The sequence below is a fragment of the Zalophus californianus genome, chromosome 3 (genome assembly GCF_009762305.2).
Source record: "Zalophus californianus isolate mZalCal1 chromosome 3, mZalCal1.pri.v2, whole genome shotgun sequence".
NCBI lineage: Eukaryota > Metazoa > Chordata > Mammalia > Carnivora > Otariidae > Zalophus > Zalophus californianus.
Window position 1 is genome coordinate 157,253,832 of NC_045597.1, and position 14,931 is coordinate 157,268,762.

The 14,931-nt window shown below is 38.5% G+C and overlaps 1 protein-coding gene across 10 annotated transcripts in view; it reads right to left on the reverse strand.

Annotated features, from left to right (window-relative positions):
- Positions 1-257: 257 nt before the first annotated feature.
- ANKRD44 (ankyrin repeat domain 44) overlaps positions 258-14,931 on the reverse strand; it is a 321,576-nt gene continuing 306,902 nt past the window's right edge. For 5 of the 10 annotated variants that reach the window (XM_027588508.2, XM_027588506.2, XM_027588505.2 and 2 more), the window contains 7 exons: positions 12,657-12,740; positions 11,254-11,399; positions 10,722-10,804; positions 7,992-8,074; positions 6,935-7,026; positions 6,142-6,177; positions 258-4,588 (listed from right to left, as the gene is read on the reverse strand). In XM_027588508.2, the coding sequence (XP_027444309.1) occupies positions 4,341-4,588; positions 6,142-6,177; positions 6,935-7,026; positions 7,992-8,074; positions 10,722-10,804; positions 11,254-11,399; positions 12,657-12,740 (772 nt within the window). In that variant the 3' untranslated portion in view covers positions 258-4,340. The other 5 variants (XM_027588511.2, XM_027588512.2, XM_027588509.2 and 2 more) reach the window with 3 other exon arrangements.

Genomic DNA, 14,931 nt, shown 5'->3' on the forward strand with positions numbered 1-14,931 from the left:
GTTGCAGGCCAGCTCAAATCCCTTCCAGAAAAAATTGGAGGCATTAATAAGTACAACATACACAAACATACATGTTTGACTTACCCCCTCCCCAATTGTGATGTTACAAACAGAAAGAGCAAATCTGGAAATATTCTTCTACCTTGAGTATTAATGTAAGGTCAATTTGACTTTGGTGGGGACAAAGATTTAAATGAGCAGAATAACCGGTAAAATAGCATAAATCAGAAAAATTAAAGACAAACACAAATTGCAACAATATTTGTACCGTTTTTATTTGTAAAAATAACCATCTGAATGCATTTCTATAGTATATTACAGTTAAGTACTTCATTACATTATTAGCATTCAGTAGTTGAAAAAGTATTAAACTGTGCTTGAAAAGATTCAGATTGGTTCAAAGTCATTCACCGAACTGAAAGTCATTTTTCTCATTTTTACAGTCATGACATTTACCAGAGTCATTCAACTCCAATTTACATAAGAAAACATTACAGACAAAATCCCACTGAAAGCATCAAACAGTATTTTATGCTGTTACAAATATGTTATGCAAAATATAACACTGGCACCAGATTTGTATCATCGTGCTTTGCAAAGATATATTGCACATGCTAAAGCATAAAATATGTAGACAAAACTACCAAACAAAAGGTATTTGCATTGAATTTTTAGATCACTGCATAAGAAACGCATAGAATTACATTTTTACACACACTCAGATTGTCACTATCTTAAAACGCTTTTCCCCTATAACATTGACCTATGGTTTACAGTTTTGTAAGAAGAAAGCATTTTAGCACTGCAAAATTGAACATAATTCCTATAGAAAACTTCGGCATTTTCATTTTCATTTCAAAGCAGGTAAAGGGGAAATAGGAAAAAAAGACACTATACATTCAAAGAAAGGCTGAAATGAAAACTCACTGGTATTATATTGCTCTGATAACACTCAAATGAAAAAAATACAAAACATTTCACAGAACATCTTCAGAATATACAAATATAAAAAGGCACTCTAACTTCATATTACAAGACAAAAAAAGGGATGAGTTCTTCAACCAACGCAACAGATAAGCAAACCAGGTTGCTCAACAGTACAAAGAATAGTGCAGCAAATCCATTTGATGTTCTTTTTCTAATTTTATAATAAAATAAAAAAAAAATCAAGCAGCTGTTTACTGCCTAAAGTACCAAAACATACCATGGTGCCCTTGTAGTAGTGATAAATAGAAATCCCCTGAGCTTTTTACTGTAGAATCAGAGCAGATTTTAGGCAATTTGGAGATAGTAATGTATTTACCAAGGATAGGCAGACACGGCGAATAGGTAAGTGTGATGAAACATGATCCCTGTGGCTACGGTTAAAATACAGTCTAAAAATAACACAGTTAGGTAAAAGCACTAAACAATCAAGACTCAGTTAAAAGCACAATATTTTTTGTTTGTTGTTTGTTTTTTTTGCTTAGAAAGCTACACTGCAAATCTAGTTCTATTTCTAAGAGATGTACTTAAAACACACAGAACTGATAGTTTTTGAAGTCATTTCCTAAAGGAAAAAATTTGGTCTTGGGGAATGGAGAAACAGCGAGAGGGTGGGAGAGAGATTTGATTCCATGAACAATTCACAGCGAGTGTGATTTCATTTTGTTCCTTTGTCCTCCTTCTTTCTATCAGGTAGACAGTGGGGGAAAGTCAAAATGCAGCTACGTGGAGAGAAATGTCCCATGGCCGGCACTGCTTTGCTGTCACCTTCCTTGTTCTCTGTGCTACTCTACAGGAAAAATGTGAACGCTGCTTCACCATTACAAGCGGGCATTTCATTTCCTGCTTTACACGCCAATGGAGCAAGATTTCCATTCACTTCTAGAAAAAGACACCACAGTATATCGTGCTTTTTTAGCATTGGATCTCCCTTGCTTTTCAGTGTTTTGGTAAAGATAAGGTCGTTATTGCTCATTAGCAATTTATCTACTTTTTAAAAATTCATCTTCTCCAAATAAACAAAAAGGACAGAGGAAGGAAGGGGAACACAACACCAAGAATTTAAAAAACAATGTTGGTGGTGTCGAAAATTTCCAGTGAAATTATTACCAATTCTGTAATTCCTTTGAACAAGTTCTCATTTGTGAAGAACCCAACGTGTTTTTAATTAAATCAGGCTATTAAAAGAGTTAAGATTAAAGTCTCTTACAGTTAGACGAAAAATATAATACAGCATGTGTATTTGATCCAGATATGATAGAACACTGTTTTAAAAATATCTCACATACACTATAAAATAGAAATTTCCAGGGTTGAAAATGTAGCTGATTATAAAATGCCGGAGTCCTGACAACATGTTTCTCTCCTGTTTCTTCCTCAAGTGGAAAACAGCACTTGAGCTGGTGATTTCTATTTCCTCTCCTGGTACATGTGCTCACACACTGACATCATTTCCCACTCGTTTACTGGGACCATGAGGTTTTCAGTGCCTTCAGAGTAATTTCTGTAATTTCTGCAAATTTCTTTGGGCCACCTTTGTGCATATGACCCACCACATACCTCAGTTCTCATCCTGCAGAAGAGCATAAGGACGGCAGTGTCCCCTAAGCTCTCCAGGCTGGCTACAGACCGGGGCTGAGTAAGGGATGTTGTACCCCTCTCCAAGCGACGTGGAAGAACCTGAGGGTCAGCTGGGAACCTTAGCAGTGGAAATGCTGGGCTTGGCCCCAGGACGGCCAGCTAGCCCGGTGAGGGTCCTGCGTGCTTTTCTGCTTTTGTGTTATTCCAAGTAAGACACACAGCACTTAAAACAGAGAACAAACAATGGATGTTTCCTCGGCCTTTGTTTCATTTCAAATAAATACAAACACATTTACATCAAAAGTATATGAACATTTTCTCTAGTTTGGCAACAAAATAAGTCTTGGTCAACATGTCATGTTACAAATGTTATGCCATCAACTAGAAATCTGTGTCATAAGAAATATAAAACACAACAAAGACTGTTGCACAAAAAGATTACATTTTAACTCCATAGAAAAGCTACTTCAGTTCTCACTTCCATTTTGAAGGAAAGAAATTTAAATTCTTCCATTCTAGACTGAAGCATTTTGGTCCTCATGTATAGCTGGTTGATGAACTACAGACATATATATATATATATATATATACACACACACACGTGTGTGTATGTATGTGCATAATGTTTAAAGAGTCTCATTCTTCTTTTTGTACAGCTATTCCAGGTGCAGAACGGGGTCCATTTGACCTAGAAGCTTTGGCAGAGGGAGTAGACACAGTATTCACTAAGTGGAGTTGATCATCAAGCGACTATCAATTGGCTTTAATTTCCACATCACCCATTTCTACCTTCTGCTTTGCACCTTGTTTCCTTTTGTCATCACACTTCCACTCACTTGGCATGACCTTGACTGAGAAGCTCATTCAACACTTTACTACTGATGAACAATGCTGCTGGTTCTGATGTTTTTAAAAAGTTAGCATTCTGATTTGAGGATGAATTAACAAATAAATAAATAAAGGGTGGTCTCATATTAAATTTGCATATGTCTCAAAGTTCTGGTGCAATACAACTTTTCACCTGAAATGTTATTAGACAGATTTGGATTCAATCAGCCAGGTGAAAAATTAGTCACAGGCTTGTTACAGGGAGTACTGGGGGCCGTATTTGTGTTAAATGAAAAAAAGCAACTTCAATTTTTAGTGAATTTTTCCATTCATCTGGCAACTTCCATAAAAATCCTTGGAAAGAAGTTCTGGATATTTAAGTGCTTACTATAGAGAGGATGTGCATACTTGAACTCCCTTAAAAAGATTATTACAGGCATCATTTCTGAAGATGAACACCTTTACCTTTGGCTTTTAGTGAGGAAGTAAACATCAAAGTGAGAAGAGGTTTGAGTCAATTCCTATCCACCCTTTCCCTCCCCTCCCAGGGGACATGAATGTCACATTGAGATACTTCTGAGAACTCACTGCTGAGTGAGTAAATGAAAAAAAAAATTCTTTCTAGAGAACAGCTCCCTCTCAATTGCATCATGCCAAAAGAAAAAGAGTCAAATGCATTTTTTTACTTCTTACTTAAAATGAGAGGTAGACTTGCACAGAAGTATCTTAGATCTAAGGAAAACATGAAAACAAAAATCAGGGCCCATCTGTGTGAGTGCCTTGCCCTACAGTCTAGTTGCCCTCCCTGGGTTTGGTTAATTCCTTTTCTACTGGCTTCTGGAAGCCCAGGCCCATAATAATACTCGAACACAACATAAACCTGGAATTCACGTTTCTTTCCCTTCTTCCAATATGGGTGATCAAGGAAAAGCTTCTACAGTCCAAAGTCAAAATGTTTCAGAATCAGAGTCATTTTCATTGTACCCATCCTCTGAGCCTACGTTGTTACTGCATAGGCTAACCATGCTACCCAGATTGGAGAGGGTTGTCCTGCTCAAATTGTCTTTTTTAAAACAAACGAAGTTGACAGCCGTCATTGTACTGGAAGGAGAAAAAGGCATCATGGTAGCCAAAATGAGGGCCAGGCAGTCAGCCACGTCTTTGTTAGGAGCGCAAGCCAGGGCCGGGGTATGACCTGGGCGTAAATGCAGACAAGGCAGTGGTTAGTCCAGGAAATCCAAAGGCGGCGTGAGCATTCCACAGTACATCTCATACGACCTCACACGCGGAGATGTATGTTGAGTTAGAAATCATGCCAGGCAAAAACAGGAGTTACTTCCCACAAGTCATGCTAGGGGTCAGGCTAGAGGGAACTGGGAGGGGAGACATTTTATGAAGGGGTTTTGGTTTTGTTTTTTCAGTTTACATGACGACAAGCACTATGTTATCCGAAGTTAGGCAGAATTCTAGTCTTCATCTAATAAACAGAAACACAAGGGGGCAGGGGTGGGATACAATTCCACAAAACAAAAACAAAAACAAAAACAACCCAGCAACAGGACAACCACAAAGGTGTTTCCACTCGAGAGCACACGCACACCATGCGCCTCAGGCTTGGGCCAGAGCACTCTCATTCTGAGAACAATGACTTTCCATAGTAGGTAACTGTGTGTCAGATTAGAAAAGATACCGAAAATCAGATGTCTGTAAATGTGACTAACGCAGTTTTGTTGCTTTACATATGTTTATATAAAGTATATACCAATTAACTTGTTCTAGGAAAATGGAATCATTTGAGCAGATCAGACAGGAAAGCACTGATTTGTTTGTGATTTAAAATTTACTATCATTTAAGAGAAATTTAACAGGATTTTTAAAAATAGCACACCAACCAACCGAAGTCCCAAAGCTCAACCATGACAGGTGTGGGAAAATGGCTGTAGAGTCCTGTCATTCTCTACCATTTAGACTCGATGGGGCCTATCCACAAGAGAAAACTGTCTTGACACATGAAACGTGTGCAGGGGGACGTAGATACATTCTTCGACTTAATTACCACCCTTATCCAACCTTTATTCTACTGACCTGAAAGGGTTAGGCTAGCTCCTCTGCTGGGAAAGTTCCTACTACCTCTCACTCATTTATTCAGAGGGAGTGGCTCAATAAAACTCAACATTTTGTCAAGTTCTATCAACACTTGGCCTAGTTTCTGCCCCTCCCCCACCCCAACAGATCACTCCTCTCTCTAGTACAAAAACAAATAAGAATAGACAGGTATCTTAACATTCCGTTCCACAGAGGTCATTGACGAGTAAAGGATTTATGCGTGTAGTGCTGTACAAAACTGCCCCAAATTGTTCCCAGGCCTTTGGGATACAGCTGAGCTCTCAGAAAGGCCTCAGTTCCACTGACCCAGGGCTCTCCTTCCCAGGGTTGCTATTGGCAGGACAAGCCTCAGATGCAGCAGGCTTACAATGGAGAAAGACAAAACTAATTTATTTTGAGCTCTTTGGGTCATTTTGAAGAAAAATTGTGCACTTCTGCATGCCAACCCTAAGATATATAATAGCCATAAGAGGGTGAGGGAAGGAGAGGAGGAGCAACCAAGGAGATGAGGTAACAGAGAACTTTCTGTGCCTCCTAGATGAGTCGGGTTGGGGACAGAGCGGGGTACATGCTAGGATAAACGGGGCTGCAAAACAAAAACTAATAGGAATTAGCTAATGATGTCATATGGCTAATGCTTACTTCTGAGAAATAGGCATGGGCTGCTAGTTCCAATACCTGTAATAAGCAGTTAATTGAGTTATGTTAATGATAATACTTTAATTAAATGCCACATTTAAAAAATTACATCATTCATAAATATCCAGAAGTTCATCTTTTGCTCCCCACAGTTAACAGGCATTGTGCTTAAAATGGTAGTTTCACACAATTCTGTTATTCATGAGCTTTCCAAATTTCTTCGGAAGCAGAGTAGAAAGCTTCTGTTGAGAGTTCATTTAGAAAAGGAAGGTTACATAGATCAGGAGAAGCTTTCAAGCCTAGAAAGTCATTAAAAAATTGTACTCATGTTCCCCAAATATCCATACTGAGAATATGAGTTTTGATCTCTTCTTTAAAAAAAGGTTTGATCTCAGAATGAACTGAAATACAAAGACCTAGGTTTTCTTCGGGCCCTTGAGCATGCACTAATGACATGGGTAGTCTCTAACTCTTCAGCGAATGCAGTTCGAATTCTGAATGCCTGTCTGCCAACTCTTCAGTGCGTCTGAAGCAGCTGAGCCACCACGCTGCGGAGTTAGAGACTAGCTGCTGGCGGTACATGCGGAATGGAAGGCACTGGTGGGCTACAGGTGGACTACATGTTTTACAAAGACAGACAGGACAAATTATCCCCGTTTGATTTCTCACACACAGAAACTTCCAAGGGGGAGAGAATTCTTACTGCCTTTTTACTGAGGTCCTATCATTCTCATTTTCCTCTGGCTTCACAGCACAGGGGAGGTACCTGCGGTAATTGCCTAGTTTTTCCACTTACCATTTTCATCCACAGCAAGTACACAGGCCCCTTTGGCCAACAATTCCTCAACGACCACCTTCAAGCCATTTCGTGCAGCAACATGGAGGGGTCTGAAAGAAGACAACACTCAGTGTCAACCGTGATACATATTTGTGTGAGGAATGTGTCATTTTGGGAAACTGCACTGCTAAAAGGAAGAAAATACTTAAGAATCCATAAGGAGTACATGAATATTTTTATATTCTTTTAATAAAAATATTTGTCGACCAGATCTTTTCCAGGTGCTAATGATCCAACTGTTCTTCCATGTTGGCCCAGATTTCTCTACAGATATGATAAATATTCTGCATCTCAAACAACCTCAGTGGCAATAGATAGGAAGTGAGAAAAAGAACATAAGCTCCAGTGTGTTTTCTAGAAGGTTCTTTACCCCTTGCTTTCTATTCCAGCATTTTGAATCACTGTTTCACACAGTCCATCAACATGATTGGTGTTAATATCACCCATATATATTTGTCTTGAACCTCCTTGTTATTACTAAATGCACTAAATGATATTTTGTTGAATTTAGAATATCTTAAAGAACAATGTCAAACCCAGATATTCATTTCTGCTATATACTTCTTAAGAAACTTGATGGAAAAAAAAAATCCTAATATTCCTTTGTCCTTAAATGCATAGGTAATTTACTAAAATGTAAAACGAATCAGTTTTTAGGTCTTTCACGCTGAGGATTACACTGAATTATATTAAAATGTAATTAAGACAAACTGCTTAGAAACTCTTCAAATGTATTCTGGGAACGTGATTTATAAAACTGTCATTTTCCAGTAAGAATATATAATGTTAATACATTATATTACAAAATTGTATGATGGCATAACAAAATAAAGATTCTAACTAAAAATGGCTAGCTCGGTCAGCATTTGTAGGTATGTGACTATAAACTTCGTGAAGGAGAAGGCAGGTCTGTGTCTTTCCCCACTGTATTCTCCAGTACATAGCACACTCTTAGTATTGTTGAATAAATGAGTATGAATCTGGGTCCAAATCAAACTTTAGAAGTCACACTTACGTCTGCAGTGCATTATTTTTTGCATTAATAAGGCTCTCGTCTTGTATCTTGTCAAGTATTAACAAGGCACATTTTTCATGACCCTAATAAAGAAAAAAAATGATAAGAAACATGGGACAGAAACAGAGAAAAGCTCCTGAAAAATTACTTCATTGTGCTTTTAAATTTAAAATTAACGTCATCTACCTAAAAACATTTTTTTAAATTTTTTAAAAGATTTTATTAATTTATTTGTCAGAGAGAGAGAGAGAGAGAGAAAGCACAACCAGGGGGAGCAGGAGATAGAGGAAGAAGCAGGCCCCCTGCTGAGCAAGGAGCCTGATGCGGGGCTCGATCCCAGGACTCTGGGATCATGACCTGAGCCAAAGGCAGATGCCTAACCAACTGAGCCACCCAGGTGTCCCTGCCTAAAAACATTTTTAAGGCAACTTTCTGAGTAATTCTTTTTTCTTCTAAAAAGCAAATGGTTAAAGGACCCTAGACTCTCAAAGATTCTGGATAAGGTCCATTTAGGACCTGATTAATGTAAACCTGATCTAAAATATTAATATTCCTAAGGTAACTGCAGCAGTTTGTTGAGAAAGCTGAAGCAGGTACTAGCTCAGCAAGGTCAGCTGGCTGAGAGTAGAATTAGGAGCATCCTTTAAATCCGTCAACACTACTTTTTAACATATGTCAAGTTCCATCTCCTTCCTCAAGCCTTCAATGACCACTTCACTGATCCATCTACCCTTGAAATTTCCATTACATCTGTTATCAGTATCACTTATCACTATGTACTGCCTTACACTGGGAAGGGACTCTTTCAGGAAAGCTCATTCTTTTCGTCTTCAACCAGGGGAAGATATCCTTGTATCTTAAAAGAGATGGTTGATAATTAAAAGAAAAAAAAAAAATCAACTGAAAAGTCAGAGACCCTTTCACAATTTCAGGCATATGCCCTGTTAAGGGGTCATGGTTTCCTAAACCCTTGCTACTCAAAGTGTGACCCACAGAACAGCAACATCAGCTTAACCTGGGAGTTAGAAACATTGAATCTCAGGCCCCACTTCAGACCAGCATTTTCACAAGAGCCTCTGGTGATTCATTTGCACAATAAAGTTTGAAGAGCACTGCACTTCTCTTCATGAAAACACCACACTTTGAAATAAACTTCATGAAACAGAGCCCTTTCTGGGGTTTCCATGGGCTTCCCAGAGCAAGAAGTGAGAAAGTGCAACTGCTGAAAGGAACAGTCAAAGCATCTGGTACCACAAACAACACCTTTAATACTGTCACCATGTTGAAATAAACCACCACTGGTGCTAACTGGAATCACCCTATAACGCCTTATAAGGGAGCCCCTAAAATGTAATTTCAGAAATGTCCATGGAGTTTTCATTCGCATGTACTGCTGGTGGAGTATAAACGGTTGTGATCTTATTAGAGGCCCATTTGGGCTTAAAAATGTTCATAGCTTTAGACTCAATAATTTTACATTTAGGAATTTATCTTAAAGGAATGAGCAAGAATTCTTTAAAAAATATTCTCTACAATTAGCATCATCTATAGTAGCATATATTTGAAAACAAGCAAATGTATAACAATTGGGGATGAGTAGAATGATGGCACATTCCTAAGGTAGAAAACCACATATCTTCTAAAACATGATCCAGGGGTGCCTGGGTGGCTTGTTGTTAAGCATCTGCCTTCGGCTCAGATCATGATCCCAGGGTCCTGGGATCCAGCCCCGCATCAGGCTCCCTGCTCCGCGGGAAGCCTGCTTCTCCCTCTCCCACTCCCCTTGCTTGTGTTCCCTCTCTCGCTGTGTCTCTCTCTGTAAAATAAATAAACAAAATAAAAAATCTAAAAAAATAAAAAAAATAAAACACGATACAATTTGATATCTAAAAGAAAGATATTCATGGGGGGCCTGGGTGACTCATTCGGTTAAGCATCGGACTCTTGATTTTGGCTCCGGTCATGATCTCATGGGCTCATAGGATTGAGCTCTGGATCAGGCTCTGCGCTCAGTGGGGAGCCTGCTTGAAGATTCTCTCCCTCTGCCCCTCCCCCCTACTCTCTCTCTCTCTAAAATAAACAAATCTTTAAAAAGATTCATAAGATATGATTCAGTAACAAAAGCAGGTTTTAAGGTTTTAAAACATGATCTCACTTTTGTAAAATTGTATATTTATTTATGTATCATTTATCTTTTACAGAAGCAGGAATCTTGAGCTACATGTGAACATAATGCTATTAAAAAAACAAAAAACAAAAAACCTCGAACACATTCCTTGCATTGAACTATGCACCAGAAAAAAAAGGGCCAAGGGTATACGTGTGCATGAACACACTTATTTGCCTCAAAGGAGAGTATTTTTTGGGCTATGTTATTACAATGTCTTCAAATGGAACAAAATGAAAACAAGTGGACCTGTTTATATTTTAGAAGTCACATAATTAAGGTCCTAAGCTGTGTTTAAAGCCAAGTTGATGTGGTACTGCACCCCCTGGAGACAGACTGCATAAGAATGCAGGTGGTAAATGCCATGAAAAGTATATCCTCACCAACCCCTACGTGGGTCTTGCCCTGTGCTTCTTCCCCTTCCATTCTGCTTACCGGTGACAACACCCTGGGAAAACGTACATCTTAATTAAGAGCCATGGTACACACTTCTGAGATAGTATGTAAGTGGTATGAGTATGATTACAACACTAAGTAACACTGTTTCAAATTCATTTACATACTTTGCTACTAGCCAAATGTAAGGGTGTGTTCAAGTCTTTATCCTTTACAGTCAGATCAGCCTGGGCACTGTTCACCAAAACATCTATAGAAAAAGCCAAAAGAGAGTTACTTAGATGACAGGCTAACTACAATAACACATTCAAATTAGTATGATGACATCATCATATTTAATGTTTTTAAAGAAAAAAGGAAAAATTTATTGCCATATTGTTCTATTGAAATCCAAGGTCTATAGATGTTCATTTTAATTGTCTTTGTAGTTTTGTTATTTCTAGGTCAAATAACTCTGTTGCTATATTCGGTCTCTAAACGTTGAGATTTTTCACTGCACAAAGATTGGTTCACTTTGACAAGGTCCACCAATCATCAAATAACAGGGGACTGAAGACAATTAGCAGTAGAATCAAGTGGCTTACATAAAATGTTGGCCTTTTTTACATGCATATACCAAGAGAATAACCGATTTCCCGGTTTTACGTTACTCCGGTTTGGGTTGGGCATGAGCGCAAAGCCCACCAGTCAAGCACATACCCACGGCACCCTCCTGCCCGTTCTCAGCAGCCATCATCAGCGCTGTTTTCCCTGAATTGTCTGCTGCGTTCACTTCAGCACTGTGTCTCAGAAGAAGCTGCAAGCATTCCACGTGATCAGCAAATGCTGCCGCGTGAAGGGGTGTCCTAATGATTTAAAACAAATAGGATTTTAGCTTCCTTTAAACGTAACACACTCTCTTTCTGTATACGCCTGAGAAATGTGGGCACAGCGTCATCTTAGGGATTTAAAACTTCTCAGTTTACAGAAATAACAATTAGGCCCTCTCTAAAGTCCATTTGGGGAGGACTCTGAACAGTCACCTATGTGAATGGCACCCCCTAGATTTGGATGGTGTTTAAGTGGCGGCCCTGATAATAAAATTAGTATCTTTACTGACCCTTTGATGTTGAGTTCCAGTGACTTCTCTCCTTTGATAAAGATACTTTCAGAATTGGGGTGCCTGGCTGGCTCAGTCAGTACAGTGTAAGACTCTTGAACTCAGGGTTGTGAGTTCGAACCCCACACTGGGTATAGAGATTACTTAAAAAAGATACTTTCAAAACTAAGCCTTAAACTTGTAGATAATTGGCTATTTAAATAATAAGAAAGCCCCCACTGTCTAGTATGGATAGTTGATTTTTCTAGGAGCATAATTTGTATTATTTATCAAAATTAAAAATTAAATCTAAAACTTCATCTCCCAGACATACTTGGTCATGTGAACAGACAGACACATATACTAGACTGTTCACTGAACCACTCTTTGAAATAGTAAAATATTAGAAACAACCTAAATGTTCTTCAATAGAAGGCAGGCTGATTAAATGTCTATCCATTCAATGAAGTAATATCCAGCTTTAAAAAGAATATGGTAAATCTATATATTCTGGTATGAAAAGTTCTCCAGGATACACTAAAAGCAGAGGATTGCAATAGTATTCTCCCATTTGCATAAAAAGAACATAAGCATATATTTTCATATATGTTTGTAGCTAGGTACAGAAAATATTGGGGAGAATATAAAAATTTCAAAAGAATAGTTTAAGGTGGCTTTCTTGATGGAAGAAGCTGGGGCTTCTGGGCTAAGAGTAATTTCTCCTAATTATATACTTTTTATTATATTTAATTTTTAAAAGACATGCTTTTAGAGATGCCTGGCTGGTTCAGTAGGTAGAGCATGTGACTCTTGATCTCAGGGTTGTGAGCTTGAGCCCCATGTTGGGTGTTGAGATTACTTAAACAAAATCACTTAAAAAAATAAAAATAAATTAAAAAAATAAAAACCATGCTTTTATGTTACTTTTTCAATTAAAAAATAATAAATGTTTGGCTATTTGTAACCACAAAGCAGAGTCGAAGATTGATCAAGACATGAGGCATGCCATCTTAGGATCACTTACCTGCCTTTGTCATCTCTGCAATTGACAATACTGGAATCTATGGCCCCAAGTAGCAATGATGCACAATTCTCATGATCATTTATTCTAAAATGAAAACAGATTTTACATTTAAAAATTTTACATTTTTTAAAAATTATATATCCTTTCCTACTCCATCTTCCTATGTATGCACTGTATATTTAACAATCTGACACATTTAAAAATGTCTGATGCAAATATCTGTGGTTTATGTTCTGTTCAAATAATTCAAGAAAACAATTTAGGTCATACAAATTAAACTTTACTTAACACTTCATGAGGCAGACAGTCTTCACTCTCAAGAGTTTGAAGAACTGCTTGTTTCATGAAGTGTTAAGTAAAGTTTCTATCACCTAAACTGTCTTCTTCAATCATTTGAACAGTTTTGGTGATGAGGGTGGGATTCAAAGCTGACTACTCACAGCCTGCAGGAGACACAGAGACAAGGCACCTGCCGAACCCTCTGAGTTCACTCTTCCTCTTGTTGCCAAGGGCTAAGTTTGAGTCACTCTTGGATTTGAGGTCTGTTCCCTTGTGTGCGACTCTCTAAGCTGAACAAACTTTATCCAAAACTTTTTAAAGGAAAGGGGTTTGTTCAAGTTCCCAGAAAGATTCTGTGATCCAGGAAAGGCTCTGGGACAGCTATAGTGGGAGTCCACAGCAGGTAGCAGCCGCTAAAAGACTAACAGGGACCTTGAAGTAAGTCCACAGCATAAACCACTGGGAGACTTGTGGAAATAAGACAAAAATACAGACTGTTTTGATCAATGGCACATTAACATCTACATAGGCAGAACTGGACTATTAAAAGCCATTAGGGCATCCACCATTGTACAGAAAGCTTGTGGAGAGTAACAGATCTATTGTTAATGAGACTCTCAGAAACCAAAACCACAAAATTGATGGGCATGGGTTGAACACTCAAAAGCCGCTAGAGTACTCATCACATAAATCTAAGACTCTCGTAATAGGGTAAGTTGGTTATGGAACAGGTTAGATTGACACTAGGTCACCCACCAACCTCAAGAAAATTTCCATGCAACAAGGTACACTGTAAAACACCACACAAATCCGAAACCCAGTGGAACATCTTTCTTAGGTATGAATTTGGTTCCAAGAGACTCAAGGCTTCGCTAAAGAAATGAGATCCTCAAGTTTCAGAGAATTGAGCACTCTGCCTTCCAGCACAGTTGCTTATTTTCTGTCTACAAACTGTGATCCTAGATGCTATAGATATCCACAAAAATGGCAAAATATTACTTAGACAACCCAGAATCACAATGGCCAGCATGGGGAATGTTCCAGTTAGATAAGATCGTTCATTTAAGAAGTAGACTTGAAAGCAAGGGTTCCCAAATCAAGAAACAGAATGGGATACCTATTTTAACTGGTATGCAGAAGCTTCCAAAAAGCTTGAAGATTCCAAAAGGGCTTCACTGAAAGATTCATTGCCAAGGTTAATGAAAAATTAAAGACACAAGAGGTACCTAAAACTAAGACTGTAAGACTGATATGACTCCTACTGTCCTAGAAGGTTTTGTGCAAATCCTCTGATAGCAGATCAAATACCCCCATATATATCCTCAAAGGAGGGCCCCTATACGGGCCCCCTCCAGTGTTGACGAGACACCAAAGAATTCTCCAATAAACTGCTACCAGTTATTCTAACAGTTAAGAGGAAGTAAAATTAAAATTAATGGAAAAATCTTGCCAAATTCTGGTAGATCCAGGGCAATGCTCTCTACTTTAAACTCCATTCACTCCAGAGCCTGCACATGGGACCTGGTAAAACCGGCATGACCAGGCAAAGGGTGAGAATTCTTACTAGATTCACCTTTCCTGGTCTCTGTGGTGGCCGATCAAGGGGGAAAGGTATAATTTCATGTTGTCCCTTCCTTTCCAAATTCAAACTCTTGTGAATTTGGTTTTGAAGTACCCACTGGTTATTGATCCTTTTCTCTCCTGGGGACTGCTATTGCCCTCTTGTTCGTCCTAAATCCTTCTTTATTTTGGCTATCTTTGGGAGGTAGCTCTGGATCTTGGGAAAGTAGTATCTTCTGCACCATCTTTGGGGGCATCTTGCATTCATGGGTTGTTCAATATTGCCAGGAATAGTTATTGTTTGTCCTGGTTGAAACTTGACAAGATATTTGAAAGCCTTTTTTTTTTTTCTTTTTTAAAAGTAGCTTTATGGTTGGTCAAAAGTTGGCCAAATAGGAAGCTGATATTCAGAACATAATAGTAACTTTCTTTAGGC